The sequence below is a fragment of the Notamacropus eugenii genome, chromosome 1 (genome assembly GCF_028372415.1).
Source record: "Notamacropus eugenii isolate mMacEug1 chromosome 1, mMacEug1.pri_v2, whole genome shotgun sequence".
NCBI lineage: Eukaryota > Metazoa > Chordata > Mammalia > Diprotodontia > Macropodidae > Notamacropus > Notamacropus eugenii.
The window spans coordinates 27,538,157-27,561,281 of NC_092872.1; the positions used below are offsets into that span (position 1 = coordinate 27,538,157).

The following is a 23,125-nucleotide window of genomic DNA, read 5'->3' on the forward strand; positions in this document are numbered from 1 at the left end:
TTCCCAACGAAAAATGGATTAACAAATGAATTCTACCAAAGATTTAAAGTACAATTAATTCCAATATTACATAAACATTTTGGAAAAATATGCAAAAAGGAATTCTAACAAATTCCTTTTATGACACAAATATAGTGCTGCTATCTAAACCAGAAAAAGCAAAAACAAAAAAAGTTATAGATGAATTTCTCTAACAAATACTGATGCAAAAATTTTAAATAAAATACTAGCAAAGAGATTACAGTAATATATTGCAAGGATCATATGCTATGACCAGGTGGAATTTATACCAGGAATACAGGGCTGGGTCAATATGAGGAAAACTATCAGCAAAATTTGCAAAACCAACAGAAACCATACGATCACCTCAAAAGACAGAAAAAGTTTTTGACAAAATACAACATTCATTTCTATTAAAAACACTTTAAGAAAAAAGGAATAAGGTGCCACACCTGCCTTTTTTTATTTCAGCTAAGTCATAACAGATTCTACTCTGGCTCCTTATTTTATCTATGTGTTTCTTTTTGTTCCAAGTGTGTATATACTTAAACAACATATTGTTGAATTCTAGTTTCTAATCCATTCTGCTATCTGCTCCCATTTTATGGATAAATTCATTCCATTTACATTCACAGTTACGATTATGTATTTCCCTCAATCCTGTTTTCTTCTGTTTATTCTTCTGCCTGGCTCTTTTTACTTTGTCCCTCCTCAAAAGTCTATTTTGCTTCAGAATACTGCCTCCCTTAATCCACCCTCCCTTTTATTACCCACCCCCCATATCTCTGATTCCCTCCGCCTCCTACACTTCCCTGTTAGATAAAATAATTTCCATACTCAACTCAGTGTGTGTATTTTTTGAACCAGTTCTGATGAGACTGAGGTTCAAGCATTGCCAACTCACCCTCACTTTCAAACTCTTCATTATATGCATCTTTTGTTATAATTTTCCCCATTTTCCTTTCCCTTCCCCCCCTTTCCCAGTGAATCTCTCTTTCTTAGCCTTTATTTTTAAAATAATCCCAATATAAATGACTCAAACCCCACGTCTTCAATCTATGTAGAAACTTTCTATCTGCCCAAATAATGATAAAGTTCTTAAGAGCTACGTGTCCTTTTCCCATACAGGAATGTAAACAGTTTAACTAAATTAAGTACCTTATTCTCATTTATGTTTATGCTTGTATGCTTGAGTTTTATATTTAAATGTCGAACTTCCTATTCATCTCAGATTTTTCCTCCAGAATAATTGAAAGTCCTCTATTTGTTAAATGTGCATTTCTGTCACGTTCCCCCCTTCCCCCCCCCCCCCCCACAAGGAAATAGGTCATCCTGTTTTGCTAGATAGGCTACTCTTGTTGGTAATCCTAGCCTCTTTCCCTTCACAAATTTCAAAATCCAAACTCTTCACTTCTTTAATGTGAAAACTGTTAAAAACCTTGTATGATCCTGACAGTGACTCCCCGATATATCAATGGTTTGTTTCTGATTGTTTGTAACATTTTCTTCTTGACCTGGGAGCTCTGGAATTTGGCTACGACATTCCTAGAAGTTTTCATTTTGTGATCTCTGTCAGGGAGTCTGAACCTAAGATAGCAGGTCAGTTTTCCTTTATTATTTCTTGAAATATGATGTCTAGGTTCTTTTTTTTATCTTGACTTTCAGTTTGCTGTTCAGTCATTTTTTTCAGTTAGATACATCTGGGACACCACTTAGGATTTTCTTGGCAAAGATACTGGAGTGGTTTACCATTTCCTTCTTTAGTTCATTTTACAGATGAGAAGACTGAGGCAAACAGGAGTAAGTCAATCAGCTAGCAAGTGACTGAGGTAAGATTTGAACTCAGGGAGATGAGTCCTCCCGACTCCAGCCTTAGCACTCCATCCATTACACTACATAGCTGTCTCATTTTCAGGTAATCCAATTAATTCTTAAATTATTTCTCCTCAACCTACTTTGCAGGTCAGCTTTTTTCCCGATTAGATGTTTCAGTTTTTCTTCTATCTTATTCATTCTTTTGACTTTGTTTCATTGTACACTGTCTCCTGGTTCTATTCTTTAAGCCGTTATTTTCTTGGGTCAGCTTTTGTGCCTTCTCTTCCATCTGGCCTATCCTTCTTTCTGAGGAGTTCTTTTCTTTCATGAATTTGGTGGCTCTTTTACCTTTGGTCTAATTCTGTTTTGAAAGGAAGGCAGCCAGGTGGCACAGTGGATAGCTTTAGGCCTGGAGTCAGGAAGACCTGAGCTCAAATCCAGCCTCAGACATTTTCTAACTGGGTGATACTGGGCAAGTCACCTAACTCTGTTTGCCTCCATTTTCTCATCTGTAAAATGAGCCAGAGAAGGAAACTGCAAACTCCACTATCTCTGCAAAGAAAATCCCAAAAGGGGTCAAAAAAGTCAAATGTGACTCAAACAACATTTTAAGGTGTTATTTTCTTCAGCATTTTATATACCTCTTTTACCAAGCAATGAATTCTCTTTTCATACTTGTCTTTCATCACTCATTTTTTTTTCCAATTTTTCCTGTCAGTCTTTCTTTAATTCTTCCAGAAATTTTTGTTAGTCTTGTGTCTAATTAGCAATTTTTCTTCGAGGTTTTACTCCTAGCTGTCTTCATGGTATTGTTTTTTGAATTTGTGTCTTGGGTCCTCCTTGATACCACAGAAGTTTTTATGGTCAAGTTCTTTTTTGTCCTTGTTGTTTCCTCACTTTTCCAGCCTATTTTTTTACTTTGAACTTTATGTAAAGTTGGGTTCTGCTTACCTGGGGGTGAAGAGGCACTCTCCCAAGCTTCAGGCTTTTTCCTCCTACTGTTTTCAGAGCTACTTCTGGGGATCTGCAAGTTTTCAATGTTTCAGGGATGGTGTGATCCAGGGAGAGGTGTGGTCACTTCTCCCCTGATTGGTGCTCTGGCCTCTACCTAGGAAGGGCCTCTGTTCCCCTGCGGCTACTATTTCTAGTCCTCCTCTTGATCCTAGAGCTGTAGATCTCCTCCTATCTTGTAGTCCCAAATGCTAGTTCTCCCTTCTGACTTGAAACTGCAAACAGGGCCCCGTTCCCTTGTGACAAGCATTCCTCTCTGCCCTAGAACAGCAACTCAGAAATAAAAAGAGGCATCAGAGTTTCCATAGCACACAGTCCTGCACTCTTTCTGACTAAATGTTCAACTCCCTTACCATGTCTGGGCTGAGAGCTCCTGAAACTTTTCTGCTACTCTTGAAGCCTCCTCCAAGGCCCTCTGTGGTGCTGCCACTGAGTATGATCAAGCTTGGCCCCCACTCCAGTGTCACAGACCTCTCCTGCCACCTCCTAAGTTGTCTCATGCTAGAAAAAGATCTCATCTTTACCTTTTTTATTAACTTATTTTAAACTTGGCTGATGGAGCACCTGTGGTTTCTTGGTGTTAATTATTAGGTCAAAATTAGCACAGGCAGCAGAGAATTGATCCATACTTTGTTGCATCTCAATTTCAGAGGCTGCATTGAGTACACAATCATCTGTAAACAGAAAATCATGCACCAACACTCCCTCCACTTTGGTCTTGGCTTGTAACCTTTTCAAATTGAAGAACTTACCATCAGTATGGTAGCTGACTTTGATGCTGTGTTCATCCTCAATGAAAGCATCCATACATGGAACCATTGGTTACAACAAATGGAGAAGTTTTGAATACTGTGGATAAGTTCATTTACCTTGGTAGTGTACTTTCCAGGGATGTACACATTGACAATGAGGTTGATGCACGCATTGCTAGAGCTAGCTCAGTATTTGGGAGGCTCCGAAGAAAGGTTTGGGAGAGAAGAGGTATTAGATTGACTACCAAACTGAAGGTCTACAGAGCCATTGTGTTGACCTCATTGTTATATGCTTGTGAAACATGGAAAAATCTACCAGTGCCATGCCAGGAAACTGAATCGCTTCTATTTGAACTGTCTTAGGAAGATTCTGAGGATCACCTGGCAGGATAAGGTACCAGACACTGAAGTCCTTGCTCGAGCTGAACTTCCAAGTATTCAAACTATGCTTCAGAGAGTGCAACTCTGATGGGCTGACCACATTGCTTGAATGCAAAATATACGCTTGCCAAAAAGACTATTTTATGGAGAGCTTGCATGGGGCAGGCGATCACATGGTGGCCAGAAGAAACGATACAAGCACACTCTCAAGGTCTCTCCCAAGAACTTTGGATTTGACTATGCAACATGAGAGACACTGGCACAGGACCCCTCAGCATGGCATGTCCACATAAGAAAAGGTGCTGTGTTCTTTGAGCAAAGCAGAATTGAGACAGCACAAAGCCAAATGCAGGATGCACAAATTTGAGATATTCACCCCAAATATTCACATGGACTATCTGTGCCCAACCTGTGGTAGAGCATTCTAAGCTCATATTGGTCTGATCAGTCACAGTAGGACACATTGAAATTTCACTTTACAATGGTGATGTCATTTTGGTATCCTTCAAAGACAATGGACAACAACCAATCATTTTAAAGTTAAATGCACAATTAAGAAAAGAAAAATTATAAACTTAAATACCAAAACAAATACAAAATAAGAAAAGACAAAAAAAAGCATCGCAAGGTGTAGGGCAGAATATAAGAGAGAATTCAAGAGATATAGCAACAAATTTCCATTTTAAGAAAGCCTATATAATAAATACTACACATTGTGTTCAGAACTAGCCATCTTTTATTTGCTTCCTTGTGAGTTTTCTTTTGTTCTCTGCTGCATACTTTTTATTTTATTCTTCCTATCCTCTTCCTTTCCCTTCCCCAGATGGCTACAATTAAGCATAGATGTGTGTGTGCATATGTATATATGCACACACATACACTTACACATACATATACTTAGATATCTATAATCATACTCAAATGCAAACATACACATTCATATGCATCTATGTACGACTGTACTATACTTGTTTGTCCTCTGTTTCTCTGAGGGTGGATAACATCTTTCTTTATTAAGTCCAAGTTTTTCCAAGTTTTCTAAGCCCATTAACATCATTTTCTACAACACAGCAAAATTCCAACCTTATACTGTCTAGTTATGTTAAATAGTCTAAAACAATATTGATTAACAAGGCTGATATATAGTGTAGTTTCCTTATTTTTCTCTTTTGATTAAACCTTTTAGCTTTGACTTTATCTAAGATCATGATGACTACTCCCTGCTTTTTGTTACTCTAATTAATGATACTCCTCATCTTTATTTTGTGTCTGTGTGTATATCTTATTTCTATCCCTCCTGGCTCCTCTACTTTACTTCTACCCACTACCTTGCCCTCTTATTACTTAACCTGTCCCCCTCTCTTATTCTCTCCCCCTATGCTTTCTCCTTGACCTCTTGTTTCTATTTGAATTTAGAAAATTTTTATAGCCTTCCAAATATAAGTTGTTCATTCTTTTTCCCATTCCCGTTAATCTAGATACCCTTCTATACCATCAACCCCTTGATCTATTCCTTCATCCTTTTATTTCTTTATAAATTTAGAAAACTTTTATTCCCTTCTAAATGTACATGCTATTCTCTGCTTAAACCAGATCTGATGTGCATAGAGCTCCCTCTAAAAATCCCTCCTTCATCTTCTCCCCCATCCCTATCCACTTAGTCTTTTATTTCTTTCTGAATTTAGAAGACTTTTATACCCTTCTAAATATATACGTATTATTCCCTCTTTAACTCATTCCTCATAAGATACGGTTCCAGAACTAGCAGTCCTCTTCCCCTATCTAATTCCTTTGTGTCAGTTCTTCCTCTTGCACCTCATTGCACCACTACCTTTTCCTACACAGTATTACTTAATAGAATTACATCAAACTCAGCTCTACCCCATTCTTTCTAACTACCCAATAACTAATAACAATTTCAGACATACAGTTGACACTTCTCCTTATATAAAGTAAACAGGCTGTCTTTATTGAGTCCCTTGTAATTAGTCTTTGAGGTTTACTTTATATTTTTCTTGGATCTTGCATGTCAAATTTTCTATTGAGTTCAGGTCTTTCTTCAATAAAATTCATGAAAGTCTGGCAATTCACTGGATATTCACTTCTTTTTCATTCAGGATTATGCTTAACTTTGCTGGGTATGACATTTTTGGCCACAACTCCAGTTCTTTTTAATATATAGTGTTCTAAGACCTGTGGTCTTTTAGTGTCATTCCTGCTAGTCTTGTGTGATTCTGATTGTGGTTCTGAAATATTTGAATTTTTTTCTTGTTTCTCATAATATTTTCTCCTTGAGTTGGGAGTTTTGGAACTTGACTATGATATTCCTGTAGGTTTTCATCCTAAGATCTCTTTCAGCTGGTGGTCAGTGGATTTTTTTTTCTATTTCTACTTTCCCCTCTTCTTCTAACATATCAGAACACTTTTCTTCAATTATTTCTTGCATTACTGTATCAATATTGTATTTTATTGTAGCTTTCAGGTAGTCCAATTATTCTTATATTTTCTCTTCTCTATCTGTCCTCCAGATCAATTTTTCTTCTGATGAGATGTTTCACATTCTCTTCTACTTCATTTTATTATCTTTTGCTCTCTTATAACTGCTAACCCTAAATGCGTAGTCTTCTTGCCCAATTCTAATTTTCAAGAACTTGTTTTCTTACTTGAGATTCTGCATCTCCTTGTCCAGTTGGTTGGCTTTCTTTTCATAATCTTGTTTTTATTTTGATTGTGGTAATTTTTTTTTTTTTTAGTTTTTCCTCAGTCTCTCTCATTTGATTTTTAAATTCTTTTTAAAGTTCTTCCATGGATTCTTTTTGGGCAGTTGATCATTTTACATTACTCTTTGGGGTAAAAGAGGCTTTTTTTCCCTTCAGCATCCTCCTCTGAAGATGAACTTCAGTCCTCTCTATTCCCATAGTAACTTTCTATGGTTGGGTTGCTTCTCCTTCGCCGGCTCATTTTTTTAAGTTTATAGAAACTTGTCTTTGCAATCACCTCCAGTATGTGGTGCCTGTGGCCTCAGGTCCTCCTTCAGCTCTCCCCTCTGGCCTGGAACCAAAACTAAGAACTCTGCCCTCCTGTAAGTGTCAACAGTCAGCGGCGTCCTACCCTTCTGTACTTATCGGTTCCTTCTCACCCAGGAGTGCATCTCAGTTGCACAGCTGGGCCAGGCATCCCTTATCAGCAGAGGTTCCTTCAATCTCCCCTGATCAGTTGCCCAACTACCCACACTGTCCAGGAGGTGAAAATTACTAGTGTTGGGGCTGAGTTCCCAACCCCGCTAGCTGGCAGGTTTGCTGATTGCTGTTTCAGGGGAACTAGTCTGGATATGTTTACATTTCACAGGTTTTCTTCCAATATTCTCTGGTTGTCCCAGGAAGACTACTGTTCTGCCCCAACTCTTCATTATTTTTACCCTCTATTTTTGCCCATAGGCATTATTTTGCCTTGTTTGCAGGGGAAATCTGGAGAGGTTGGAATTTTCTGACCTACTTCACCATCTTCACCAAATCCCTTCCCACACTTCCCTCTTCCTGGCTCTGCTACACCAAAATATTATCTGGTGCGTTGATTCAAAGTTGTTTAGAAGGGGTTATTAGGAGATTTCATCGGGGCTGCTGCCTCTATTCTGCCATCTTTGACAATGACATTTATTTGTAGAAGAAGCTCCTTACATCACAAACACTGTTCTGATGATCTAGTGCCGCCCTTTCAGGCAGTCAGTCAGACGCTCTTAAAGAGCAATTGTCCAAGAAACATTTTCACAATTTTTTTCTTTCCCTTATGTTGTACTTGTTACTTTTCTAATTTAAAAGGTAATTCTAAGACAGTTTTTATGCTCTAATGTTCTAGTACTTGCTGCTAAAAAAAAGGAAAAAGGGACTCCGCCCCATGGAGCAATGTATGAATAGCTTACCTCATCTGATATTAATTATGTGCTATTTTAAGCACACAGTCTCACACATAAAGGGGAAACAGGAGAAAAAAAATGGGATCTTTTACCTTAGAGGTTATTGAGTCGTACCATACACCAATAAGGAGCACACTACAGCAAAGATGGCCACAAACAGAAACGTAAGTATGCAGGATCAGCAGAACCCAAGACAGGGTGTGAGCAGCTAATATGACCCGACACAATGGGATGCAGGAAGGCAGTTATTCAACTGCAATAAGCAACAAATGAAATCTAACATGTGATGTAGAGTCTAAGACTTACATTACTTTGCATTTCTCTGGTTATTAGAGATTTAGAGCTTTTTCCATATATCTATTGATATACAAAATTTCTCCTTTTGAAAACTGCCTGTATATATCCTTTGACCAGTCTCTTAGTTTCAAAAATTTAAAGCAGTTTCATATATGTCTTAGAAATGAGAGGTCGATCAGAGAAATTTGCTACAAAGATTTTTGTCCCCTCAATAACCTATTTCCATTATAATTTTACTTGACTGTGTTTAGGCAAAAACTTTTTTTTTACTTTATGTAATCAAAATTGTTCATTTCACCTCACATGATCCTTTTAATCTATTGTCTGGTAATGAACCCCCCTATCCATAAATCTAACAGTTAACTTCTTTACTGATAGTATGCTTGTTAATCTACTGGATTCTCTAAGGAAGCGATAATATCATCAACAAAAAGAGATAATTTTACTTCCTTTTTGCTTATGCTTTTCCACTCAATTTATTTTGCTTGTCTAATATCTAGTCATTATAATACTAAATTGATGGTGATCATGGACATCCTTGCTTTTCTACACCTTATCATACTGGAAATTAAAAAGTTAATCTCCATTACAAAAAATGTTAGCTCTTGGTTTTAGTTAGATACTATTTATCACAGTAAGGAAAGATGCATTTGTTTATATATTCTCTAGTATTTTAACAATAATTTTGAAATAATGTTTCAAAAAACATCTACTGATATAATCAAATGATATGTTTTTCTTGTTATTAATGATAAAATGCTTATAATTTTCCTAATATTCAACTAGTCCTGTATCATTCTTACAAATTCAACCTAGTAACTGTGTATAATCACTGTGATATGTGGCTATAATCTTTTCACTAATATGTGAAGCAAACTAAAATGTCTGCTTCCAACAATATTTTGGGTATATTGGTCTATAGTTTGCATACTTGACTTTAACTCACACTGAATTAGGTATCAAAACTATATTTGTGTCACAGAAAGAGTTTCATAGGACCCTTTGATTTCCTATTTTTTCAAACAATTTATATAATATTGGAATTAATTGTTCCTCAAATATTTAATTAAAATTAATTTGCAAAATCATCTGGTCCTACTCCCTCAAGCCCTTGTGAATTCAAAGGTTTTTTTCAATTTCTTTTTTCAAATATTATGCTACTTGAACCTTCTATTTCTTGCTCAGTTAATTGGGGAAATTTCTATTTTTCTGAACATTCATCTATTTATACAATCAATTTAATTGTCCAAAATTGTGTGAAATAACTCCTAATGATTCCTTTTATTTCTTTTTCATTGGTTGGAAGTGGTCCTTTTATATTTTTGATAATTTATTAACTTAATTTTTTTTCTTGATTTTTTAAAAACTAAGTTAGATAATGGTTTGCTATTTATTTAAAAAAAACTCGATTTTATTTCTTAACTCAATGGATTTTGGCTCTCAATTCCAGTAATATCTTCTTTTGTGTTCAGGATTCTATTTAGGTATTTATTTGGAAATGGGGATAATTCAAGATTTTTTTTTAGGTGTATGCACAATGTGTTAGTCTACTCTTTAACACTTATAGAGAGATAAAATTTCCCCTAATGACTGCTTTGGATACATCACAAAAACTGGCAAGATATCAAATTGTCATGACCTTTAATTAAACTATAAATACCTGCCATAATTGGCTTGTTCTTTGACCATTCTTTAGGATCAATTTATTTATTCTTCAGTTAATTTGTAATTGTTTCTTCAGAGGTCATAATTTTATAGAAATTGTCATCTATAAAAGATGCATTTAATATCCTTTATTCACTTTCTTATGAAATTTTTATATCTTGATAGAGGTTCAATTTGTGTGAAAAAACATATGTAGTTGAGAAATATGTAAATTCCTTTCTATTCTCATTCAGTACTCTACAGAGGTCTATCACATCTAATTTTTCTAAGATTGGATTCAGATACTTCTTTTTTATTCACTTTTACTTTTTAAAAGGTTAGATTCATCTAGCTTAGATAAACAGAGCTTCTCTATTATTATAATTTTAGTAATTATAACATTTAATGCTATAATTTAATGTAACATTTAATTTTTCCTTTAAGAACTGAGATGTTATACCCTTAGATATATAAATGTTTAGTATTAATATTAATTCATTGTCTATGGTAACTTTCAGGAAAATATGGATTCCCTGTTGAACTCTTAATTAGGTCTATTTTTGCTGTATATTTCTCTAAGATCATTGTTTCTACCCCTTCTTTTCTTATATTAGCAAACATAAAATAGATTTTGCTTCAGCTATTTATTGTAATTGTATTCATATTTCTATTTCAAGAGTATTGCTTATAAACAACATACTGTTTGACTGTACTTTATTTACTAGTCCAGTCTATTTTCTTCGATTTTATGGGAGAGTTCATCCCATTCATATTCACAGTTATGACAATTAACTGTATATTTCAGTCATATATTTCTTTATAAAGAAGAAAACAGGGGTAAAGAAAAGTGAGCTCAGCATCAACCCTCCAAGTTTGATGCAATCTTAATTTATTTCTGTTTCCATGCCCATTTTCTCTTTTCCTCTCCCAGAGCCCAATACCAAATTCTCATGCTTTCCTTCATTTGTTTTAAACCCTTCTTTGAAAAAGACCCTGCTCACCCTGCTTTATGACTTATCTTTTCCTTAATATATCCTTCCTCCGATCTCTCCTCCCCTTTTTATTTCTCCCCTTTCCTTCCTGCTTCACTGTTGGATAAAATGTATTTATGAAAAGATAATGCAGTGAATATATGCCAGGCCTGGAACTAGGAAGATTCGTCTTCCTGAGTTCAAATCTGGACTCAGACACTTACTGTGTCACTCTGAGCAAGTCACTTAACCCTGTTTACCTGTTTCCTCATCTGTAAAATGTGCTGCGGATGGAAAGGGCAAATCACTCCTATATCTTTGCTAAAAATATCCCCCACAGGGTAAAAAAACATCAAATGTGACTGAAAAATAATTGAACAACATCCAACTGTGTAGATTTTCTTCCTTTGACAAATTCAGATGACAATGAAATTCATGTGTCAGGTACTTCTCCCACACCTACATGCATAATTTTCCCTTCCATTACATTCTTTTAAAAACCATCAAAATACAGCACAACCATTCTCAGGATCTCTAAGTTGACACTACTTATACCCCTGACACTGAAAAGTTAGAAGGGTATATATGTATCATCTCCCTACATTGGAATGTAAGCAGTTTACTCTTGTTTTGTTCCTTTGGACTGGTCATTCAGATTTACCTTTGCACATTTCTTATGGGGCAGTTAGGTGGCACAGTGGATAGAATGCAACACCTGAAGTCAGGAAGACTCATCTTCCTGAGTTCAAATCTGGTTTCAGACACTGTGTCATCCTGGGCAAGTCACTTAATCCTGTTTGCCTCAGCTTGTTCATCTGTAAAATAAGCTGGAGAAAGAAATGGCAACTATTCCAGTATCTTTGCCAAGAAAACCCCAAAGGGAGTCATAAATAGTCAGACACAATTGAAACAATTCAATAACACCTCACTTCTTTTACTTCCTCTGTATATATTTCAAAATTTCGGCTCAACTTTTTGTCTGGAATGACTGAAAGTCCTCTATTCTATTTATGATTCATTTCCTCCATGAAAGAATCCTTCACCTCTTTCATAGGGTAAAGTAGCATGGTTCAGAATCAGGAGACCAATGGAATTATAGTTTGCTATTGTGTGGATCTGACTTCCTAAGTTGTTCAAAGTCATTTGTCGTTACTATCTGGTTGTCACTGTACAGTTTTCCTGGTTCTGTTCATTTCATTCTGCATCAATTCACACATCTTCTTAAGACTATTTTGAAATCATTGCCTTAATCAGTTGTACAGCAAATAGTATTCCATAACACTCATAAAACCATGACTTATTCATCAATTTTTCAATTGATGAATTCCTCAAATTCTTATTATCTTCTGATTTAAAAAAAGCTATAAATATTTTTATATATTCTTAGAGTTCACTTTGCTTACAATTAATCCCTTCCTTAACCTAGCCATCTATCCAATCTTTAACTCTACCTTTTGCCTTCTCTTCTTTTCCACCCATTGCACTTTTGAATGAAATGCATTCCTGAACCTGTCTTGTATGTGTTTGAGTGTATGTGTGTGTGTGTGTGTGTATTCTTGCCTCCTTTAACTACAGATAAGAGTGAAACTAAATTATCAGCCACTCCCACAACACCTTCCTATTTTTTTCTTTGAATAAATTTCTACATTACCTTTTCTCACTCCTCAGTGTACTTTTCTTTTTTGTACTTCTGTAAAGATCACTAACACAGGGGGGCAGAGCCAAGATGGCAGAGTGAGAGCAACGACTCACCTAACCTCTTAGATAAACTCCTTCAGATACTTCTAAAAAGAGAATCTGATTTGGAGGTGCAGAATCCAACAGGACACAGACTGTGGCAGATTCACAGCCCAGGACAGACTGGAAAGTCCACAGGAAGGATCTGCTCTGTGGGGGTAAGCCCACAATGCACAGCACAGCAAGTGCAGCACAGCAGAGCAGGAGGGCCCTGGAAAACTTGAGACAGCAGCAGGTGGAACCGGTGGAGCCACAGCCCAGGGTGAGAGACTAGCAGAGCCAAGTGAGTGACAGCCTCTGAGCATGAGATTTTAGCTGCAACAGCTCCTGAGACTTTCAGCCCACAGACAAAATGTCTGTAAGTCACGTACTTGAACTTCCAGGAGTCAGGATGGGGGAGTGATCAGTAAATGCTCTCTCCTCCCCCCTTGATGAACTTGAAAGAACCATAAAATATTTCCCCAGAAAAATCCTGAATTGGCGGGAACAGCAGAGGGGGCAAATAGTCTCATAACACCTGAGGCTAGGAAAATAGCTAAGGGGGATTCCTCCCACCGTGGCAGAGGCAAACTGGAAGGAGAGGGGACCCAGGGTGGAGGAAACTTGCACTAGGACCCAGGCAAGCCTCAGAGCCAGGAGAGGAGCCCCAGGAGGGGTGGAAACTAGGATCTAGGCTTGCCTCAGCACTCTAGGGGAAAAGGGAAGACAACAGAGCAGCTGTGATCACCATCCCCTGAGCTTGCCTTTGCCTCAGTTCAGTTGAGGAGATCTCCTGTGACCAGACCATCCCTCCCCCACACTTAACATGCTAACCCCAAGGCTGATCTGGAAACACTAAACAAAAACCTGCTCTTAGCTTTTTCACACAAGTCAGCTCAACACCAAGTTCTGCAGCTAATAACTGAAAGAACCAGAAGCCATAACACACAATCACCATCATGAACAAGAAAAACCAAAGGAAGGGCAAAAAAACCACAGAATCTTTCTATGGGGACAAAGACCAAAACACAAATACCAAAGAGATCAGTAGTGAGACTATACTTCCATCTGAAACTTCAGAAGGGACTATGAACTCTTCCCATGCACAAACAGCTCTCCTGGAACAGCTGAAGAAGGAAATAGAACAAAAACTGGCCAATGATTTTAAAAATATAAAAAAGAATTCACCGATGAGAACATCTCTTTGAAAAGGAAAATTGGATAAATGGAAAAGTACAAAAATTAACTGGAGAAAATAACTCCTTAAAAGGAACAATTGGACCGATGGAAAAGGAACACAAAACCTAACTGGGAAAATTGGACAAATGGAAAAGGAAGTACAAAAATTAACTGGAGAAAATAACCCCTTAAAAGGAAAAACTGGACAGACAGAAAAGAAGACACAAAAGTTAACTGAAGAAAACCATTTGATAAAGATTAGAATTGGGCAAGTAGAAACTAATGACTCTATGAGACAGCAAGAATCAGTTACACAAAATCTAAAGAACGAAAAGATAGAAGAAAACGTAAAATATCTCATTGGAAAAACAACTGACCTGGAAAATAGATCCAGGAGAGAAAATTTAAGAATTATTGGGCTGCCAGAAAGCCACAATGGAAAAAAGAGTCTGGACAACATCTTCCAGGAAATCATCAAGGAAACTGCCCAGAAGTGCTAGATCCAGAGGGCAAAATAGTCATCGAAAGAATCCACCGTTCACCTCCCGAAAGGGAACCCAAACTCAAAACCCCAAGAAATACCATTGCCAAATTCCAGACCTATCAAGTGAAGGAGAAAATACTATAGGCAACCAGAAGGAAACCATTCAAATATCGAGGAGCTACAGTCAGGATCACACAGGACCTTGCAGCTTCTACATTAAAAGATCGAAGGAATTGGAATCCAATATTCCATAAGGCAAAGGAGTTGGACTACAGCCAAGGATCAACTACCCAGCAAAGTTCAGCATAACATTTCAGGCAAGGAGATGGTCATTCAACAAAGTAAGGGATTTCCAGACGTTTCTGGAGACGTTCTCAAGAGAGGCATAAAAAGGTAAATGGGAAGAGCGGGAGAGAGAAAAAAAAACAAAAACAAAAAACTTGTTACTCAATTTGGGTAAACTGTTTACCGCCCTATAAGGGAAGAGGATACCTGTTAATCTTGAGAATTGTGCATCTATTATGAAATACAAAACAGATATACATAGAGGGAACAGATATAAAGTGATGTCATGTTAAAAATATGATTTAATATGTGAAGGGAATGTAACAGGAGATGTGAAAAGGAGGAAGCAGAAAATGGCAAATTACATCACAGGAAGAAGTACAAAATTATAGTAGAGGGAAAGAGGGGAGGGAGATGAGCATTGTTTGAGAGGTACTCTCAGCTGATTTGGTTCAAGGAGGGAACTTAAGTATATAATCCCTAACTAGCTCTATAGGCAGTAGGAAGGGAAGGGGGAAGAAAGGGGAGGGAAGCTAAAAGGGAGAGAAGAAGCAGTAAGGTTAAAGGGGAGTAAAAGAGAGGGGGGCTAAAAGAAGAAAGGGAAAGCTGCAGGACGTGGTGGTGAAAAGTGGATACTATTGAGGAGGGGAAGGGAGACAGGAGAGCTAAAAGCATAAACGGTGGGAAAGAGGATGGAGGGAAATACACAGATTGTAATCATAACTGTGAATGTGAATGGAATGAACTCTCCCATAAAATGGAGACGGATAGCAGGATGGATTAAAAGCCATAATCCAACTATATGTTGTTTACAAGAAACACATTTGAAACGGGGGGATACACACAGGGTAAAGGTCAAAGGCTAGAGCAGAATATATTGTGCTTCAGCTGATGCAAGAAAAGCAGGAGTAGCAGTCCTAATCTCAGAGGAAGAAAAAGCAGAAATAGATCTAATCAAAAGAGATAAGGAAGGAAACTATATCCTGCTAAAAGGCACCATAAACAATGAAGCAATATCATTACTAAACATGTATGCTCCAAGTGGTATAGCATTCAGATTCTTAGAAGAGAGGTTGGGGGAGTTGAAGGAAGAAACTGACAGCAAAACTATACTAGTGGGGGACCTCAACCTCCTCCTCTCTGAACTTGATAAATCTAACCTCAAAATAAACAAGAAAGAGGTTAAGGAGGTAAACAAAATTCTGGATAAGGTAGATATGGTAGATCTCTGGAGAAAATTGAATGGGAATAGAAAGGAATATGCCTTTTTTCAGTGGTACATGGCACATATACAAAAACTGACCATGTACTAGGACATAAAAACCTCACAATCCAGTGCAGAAAGGCAGAGATAATCAATGCATCCTTCTCAGATCATAATGCAATAAAAATTATATGTAATAAAAGGCCATGGAAAGATAAACCAAAAATCAATTGGAAACTGAATAATCTAATCCTAAAGAAGGAGTGGGTTAAAGAAGAAATCACAGAAACAATCAACAACTTCATTCAAAAGAATGACAATAATGAGACAACCTACCAAATCTTATGGGATACTGCAAAAGCAGTTCTTAGGGGATGTTTTATGTCTTTGAACACTTACATAAATAAAATAGAGAAAGAGGAGATCAATGACTTGGGCGTGCAGCTGAAAAATCTAGAAAAAGAACAAATTGAAAATCCCCAAGTAAATACCAAATTAGAAATACTGAAAACCAAAGGAGAGATCAATAAAATTGAAATTAAGAAAACTATTGAATTAATAAATAAAACCAATAGTTGGTTTTATGAAAAAACTAATACAATTGACAAACCTTTGGTCAATTTGATTAAAAAAAAGAAAGAAGAAAATCAAATTACTAGTATCAAAAATGAAAGCGGTGAACTCACCTCCAATGAGGAGGAAATTAAAACAATAATTAGAAATTACTTTGCTCAACTGTATGCCCACAAATTCGTTAATCTAAATGAGATGGATGAGTATTTTAAAAAATACAAATTGCCCAGATTAACAGAAGAGGAAGCTGAATACTTAAACAGCTCCATCTCAGAAAAAGAAATTGAACAAGCCATCAATGAACTCCCTAGGAAAAAATCACCACAGCCAGATGGATTTACAAGTGAATTCTATCAAACATTTAAAGAACAGTTAATTCCAATACTATATAGACTATTTTTGAAAATTGGGGAAGAAGGAGTCCTCCCAATTTCTTTCTATGATACAAAAATGGTTTTGATACCTAAACTAAGAAGGGACAAAACAGAGAAAGAAAATTATAGACCAATTTCTCTAATGAATATAGATGCAATAATTTTAAATAAGATTTTAGCAAAACGAATACAGCATCTTATCATGAGAATAATACATTATGATCAGGTAGGATTCATACCAGGAATGCAGGGCTGGTTCAGTATTAGGAAAACTATTAGCATTATCAATCATATCAACAACAAAACTAACAAGAACCATGTGATTATCTCAATAGATGCAGAAAAAGCTTTCGACAAAATACAACATCCATTCCTATTAAAAACACTGGAGAACATAGGAATAAAGGGATCTTTCCATAAAGTAGTAGCATCTACCTAAAACCTTCAGCAAACATTATATGCAATGGAGATAAGCTAGACGCATTTCCAATAAGGTCAGGGGTGAAACAAGGATGTCCATTATCACCACTATTATTCAATATGGTACTAGAAATGTTAGATGTAGCAATTAGACAAGATAAAGAAATTCATCGTTGGTGGAGCTGTGAGCTTATCCAACCATTCTGGAGAGCAATTTGGAACTATGCCCAAAGGGGTATAAAAATGTGTATATCCTTTGACCCAGCAATAGCGCTACTAGGACTGTATTCCCAAGAGATCATAAAAATGGGAAAGGGTCCCACATGTACAAAAATATTCATAGCAGCACTCTTTGTAGTTGCCAAAACTGGAAATCAAAGTGATGGCCATCAATTGGGGAATGGCTGCATAAATTATGGTATATGAATGTAATGGAGTACTATTACGCCATAAGAAATGATGAACAAGAACACTTCAGAGAGGCCTGCAAGGATATAAATGATCTGATGCTGAGTGAAAGGAGCAGAACCAGGAGAACTTTGTGCACAGTAACGACCACAGTATTCAAGGTTTTTTCTGGTAGACTAGGATCTTCATAGCAATGCAAGGACATTAAAAAAAAAAATTCCCAATGGTCTTCTAAGGCAAAATGCCTTCCACACTCAGAGAAAGAACTGTGGAATTCAGTCACAGAATGTAGCAGATCATTTGTGTGTGTGTGTGTGTGTGTGTGTGCGTGTCTATGTGTATTATGTTTTGATTTGTTATATGATTTCTTCCATTTATTTCAGTTCATCTACACAGCATGACTATAGTGAAAAGGTATTCAATAGGAATGTATGTGTAGATCCTATATAGAATTGTATGCTGTCTTGGGGAGGGAGGGGGGTGGTGGGACGTAGGTAGGGGGGAAAAAATCTAAGTTTTATGGTAGTGATTGTAGAACATTAAAAAGAAAAAAGAAAAAAATGGAAAAAAAAAGATCATTAAGACATAACAGAACCATAATCTTTTGTCTAATCAGACTTTCTATAACCCTTGATAAAGACAGTGTTCACAGGGCATATGTGTATCATCTCTTCTTGTTAAAATATAAGAAAGCAGTTCATCTTTATTAGTCCTTTATGATTGTTCATTTATATTTACCTTTTTAAGTCTCTCTTAACTCTTGTGTTTGAACTTCAGAGTTTCTATACATCGCTGATCTTCTGATTAGGAATGCTTGTGTATGGTAGGAACAAGAGCCTAAGAACAGGACCTGTGGCATCATGATTATGGCCAGCAGTAAAACAGATTCCATGGGAATTGACATGTACCAACCCATGTTACCATGGGCCATCTCTTGGCCCTAAGACTTCTTTATTCTTTTTCTGTATAATATCTGGCCTAGCCTAAGTATGGTACAGAAATCTATCACTTTCCTCCTGCCACTTTGGTCTGATATCATGATTAAGTTCCCCCCAATAAAACTATTATTTCCATGTTGACGAAAATTGGCCTCTCTTCAGTATCTCAGTATCCTCTTGGAGGTGGGACCATCCCTCTGGTTAACCTACACTGATACAGCTTGATAGTCCTCTGTTTCATTAAAGATCCATTTTCCACCTGAAAGACTACATTCAGTTTTGTTGAAGTCATTCCTGAGTGGAACCTTACATTCTTTGCCTCCTGGAATACTAAATTCCAAGCCATCTGCTCCTTTAGAGTCATGACTGCAAAATCTTTTCTGATCCTAACTGTGACTATGTTACTTAAATTCTTTCTTTCTCATTGCCTAAAGGATATTTTTCCTCTATGACTGGATTTGAGTTATAACATTCCTGAGAGATTTTGTTTTGGTGTTTCTTTCAGGAGGTAACTAATGGATTCTTTCAGTTTCCATTTGGTCCTCTTCTAAGAGGAGTAGGCAATTTTAAGATTTCTTCAAACACGATGTCTGCTATTTTTTTGTTAGTGGCTTTCAGATAGTCCAATGATTCTCATATTTTCTTCTATTTTTTTCAATCTTTTTGTTTCAATACTTCTTGTCATCTCATAGAGTCATGAAATTCGATCTGGTCTGTTCTAATTTTCCAAGGAATTGTTACTTGGTCAAGGATTTTTAACTTTCATACAAATTTGTTAATTTACTTTCCAATTCCTTATTGCATAGCTTTCACTTTTTTCCAAAATTTTTATCTCTAGCATTTCCATTTGATTTAAAAAAACATTTCTAATGTTTCCAACTTTTACTCTGTTTCTTTCAGGAATTCTAATTGAATTCATGCCCATACTGTCCTTATCTTTGAGGCTTTGCTTACACTGTTTTAGAGTCATTCTCTTCTGGGTTTGTGTCTTTAATGTCCTGTAAGGTTCTTCTTACTCCCCAACTTTAGACTTTATTGTAATGCTCTGTGTACTTATGGTGGTAATGGATTAGATTACTGTTGATCCATTAGAAAACTTAAGAGTAATATAACTGCAGACACCTCTTTAGTCTAGGATTCCTACCTTAGTTATTCTGCTGCAGGCTCCAGAATAGGCTGGAGGTTAAACTGCAAATCCACTCAGCAACTGGGGTCAGAGCCTCAAATCTACTATTTGTTTCTGAATGTTTCCTTGCTCAGTCCACAGCTAAGGGTACCCGACCATTTTCACCCTGGAATTGCTTCTCAATCTGTAACGAAACCCCTAAGTACGGGTCTCCACCTATATTCACACTACATGTGTGACCCAGAACGAGGCAGTGAGCAACAAAGCTGTCAGTTGGTTCCAGTTATGGAAAACTTGGACAAAGCTGCTGTTCTCATTATAGGTGTCCAGGACCTTCTTTCTTCTTCTTTCTCTGAAGAGTTCCAATCTTCTCTCAGTTACTGAGTGCCAGAATGCTGCATGTGGCATGCCCCACACCAGATGCTGTCCCCAGTGTCAGCAGACCTGTGTCAGAAGCTCTTTGATGACCTGGGCTGAAAATATAACTCATTGTGATGATTTCTAAGATTTTCTAATGAAAACTTCATCAGATGAGTTTGCTAGATGAGTGGTAACTTTAAGAAGAATTGACTATTTCATGCTTTTTTCAACAGGCAAGTTTCTTATAATCTGTGTTATCAAAGGTGGATTGGTAGCTCAAAAACCCTGGATCCCAATTCAGCTTTTCTTTTATTTGTGTGACCATAGTCAAGCCCCTCCACGTCTCTGGATCTCGGTCACCAAATTCATCAGAGAGGGTTGGACTAAATGAACACCAAGATCTCTAAGAGTCAGGTGGGGGAAGTTACATACCTTTCAGTGCTCCTTTGGTCATGTGTCATCAACTAAAGTCACACTTAGCTTAGTCAAATCTGGAGCAGTTGTCCCAGGAAGTTTGTTTGTTTTGTTTCATTATTTTTTCTAATTAACAACCATTTATTTTCTTTCCTTCTCATTTAAGAACAAAGAAATAAACAAAGCCCTCATAAGAAATTTGCACAGTCAAGCAAAGCACATTTCTTCACAGGTCATGTTCAAAACTGCATGTCTCATTTAGCATTTTGAGTCCATCACCTTCTCTGGAAGGAGGCTGGCAATGTGTTTCATCTTTAGTTCTCTAGAAAAATAGTTTCTGATCGCTATACCTTAAAAGTAATTATAATGAATCCTTAATTCTGATAGTAGAGGCAGTTAGAGTATTGCAAAGAATACTTCATTAGGTATCAAAGGGTTTCAATTCAAATAGCACTGAATTTGAAGTATAAGAACCTGGGTGTGAATTCAAACTCATTCACTATATGCTTAGGGCAAATCACTAAATATCTCTAAGCCTCATTTTCCTCACCTATAAAAAGAGGGCCCAGAGTATATCTGAGGTCCTTTCGAGTTCTAAAGCTAGAGCTATGGCTCTACTACTTACTACCTGTGCAACTTAGAGACGGGTCTCTGAGCCTGAGTGTCTTCTGTGAAACGAAGGTGATTAAATAACAATAAAACAATATAGCACTTTGAAGTTTGGAAAGCCCAATATACAAATAATATCATTTAATCCACACAACTCAGTAATGTACTTTTATAGATATTATATATATAACATATAGTATATACATATATATATATATATATATATACCATATGTAATAGGCATCATTATTGTTACACTCATTTTATAAAAGAGGAAAGCAAGCTCAGTGAGTTCAGGTGGCTTACCTATAAGAGCAGGAGATAAGACGTGAACCACAGTTGTGGTGACTCTCAATGCAGAAAAGGATGGGATTTGTATCGATGGCAGAAATACCCACGCTAACAAAATCAAGTACAATTAATATGGCAAGAAAAGTCTTAAAGAAATGAAACATGGTCTTCCTTCTTTATTATTTATGGGTCCTAAATAATGGTGACATTTGAAAAAGAAAGATAATTTTTCTGAAAAAAAATTATATTATTTGGAAAAACAAAGAAGAAATGAAGTAAAACACATAATTAATGTATACATGTATATGCATATTTGTGCATATGTGTGTATGTATAGGTAGATGTATGTACATATATATACACATATGTGTGTACATACATATGTGTGTATATATGGTATCTCCAAGCCAACCTTTCTAAATTGATTATACTTACAGACTGCTTAAATTCTTTTAATTGCATTTGGAGGATCTGGGCTTTGTCAATCTCTTTTTTCATATCATGTACATTCTTTTTAAATTCCGTGACCTCTAAGCGGAGCGAACGGCGTTCTACTTCTGCTGCATGCAGTCTTTGGGTAAATTCATATATTTGCTTTTGCAAACATTCTATACTTTTCTGTTGGCAAATGGAAACAATTTTAGACTTTATTAAATTGGCTACTTTACTATTAAATCAATAGAATTTGATATCTTAAAAATTGGTTATACAATACATTATAAGAGAAAAAAGTCACACCAACTGCTATCAAAATCTACAGACACACTTACAAAATTAGAAAAGATGAACTGTTTTGTCTGAAAAATTATTTCTCTAAAATATAACAAGAAACAGCAAAAAAGAAAACCTAACCTTAATAATGTCAAGAAAACTTGAAATATCCCTGCATCTTAAAATGCTATGAACTGTGAGCATTAACAACAAATTCTTATATTCTTACTCTCTACATACTTATTAAATACATTAATTTGCTACCTAGCATAAAACAATTATATAAGTAAACTATGAAAATCTGAATGTATTCATATACAACATACTAAAACTATGTCACAAGCAAAAATAAGGATCAGAACTAGAACTGTGATTTTACTGGCATAGGAAACTCTTGTATGAGAAAACTCCATCTATTAATGCAGGTCAGCTCTTTCTCTTCAACTTCTATTCTAAGGAAGTTGCCTTGATCATTGGGAGCTTAATTACATGTCAGAGGTGGGACTTGAAGCTAGGTCTTCCATGTTTTGAGGCCAGCTATCTGTCTCCTAGGCCATGGCTTCCTCACCCAAGCCATAATAGGAATGAACAAAAGCTTTGAGAAGAATAAAGCAGATAGAAAAAGAGATAAGGATGAGAAAGGCATTTCAGAGTTCACAACTGCTGAGGGATGACATTTCTAGAAGTTGTCAATATTAAGGATTATCACACCTATTTAGGGCTCAGCAAACTAAGCCAGCTGGTCGAATACAGCAATTTCTGGTTTTTGCGTAGCTAGCAAGCTAACAACATTTTCTATGTTTTTTAAAATACAACAAAACTATACTTTAAAAAAATCCTTACTTCTCAAGATGGTAAAAAAGGAAGACATAGGCCCAACTTGACCCACAGGGTGCAGTTCACCAACCTCTGATGGCACAATAAGAAATCACACATAAGAGTAGAAAAGATGAAGAAAGTGGAAAGTCAGTGTGTAAGGGTGTGGAAGACAATGGATGGGAAAAAAGCAAAGTCCTTAATCATGATGCTAGAAATGGGGGGTTGGGGGTGGGAGGAAAACTATGAGCCTAGTAATGAATTCTTTCAGAAAGGAGACCAGACACCAAGGATAGTAATCACAGTCATAATACAGCTACGTGCCAAGCACTTTATTTCTAGACTGGATGATATAAACAGTTAATATGAATCACAAAGGAATAGAAGTAGCTGAATAACTGGCTGGAAATGACAAGGAGGAACAAACTAGCTC

At 36.5% G+C, this 23,125-nt stretch overlaps 1 protein-coding gene across 13 annotated transcripts in view; it reads right to left on the bottom strand.

The window, feature by feature from the left end:
• The window catches only part of CCDC171 (coiled-coil domain containing 171), a 509,668-nt gene that overhangs the window by 229,604 nt on the left and 256,939 nt on the right, over positions 1–23,125 (bottom strand). For all 13 annotated transcript variants that reach the window (XM_072655937.1, XM_072655913.1, XM_072655979.1 and 10 more), the window contains one exon: positions 21,601–21,783. In XM_072655937.1, coding sequence (XP_072512038.1) covers positions 21,601–21,783 — 183 coding nt within the window. The remainder of the gene's footprint in view (positions 1–21,600; positions 21,784–23,125) is intronic.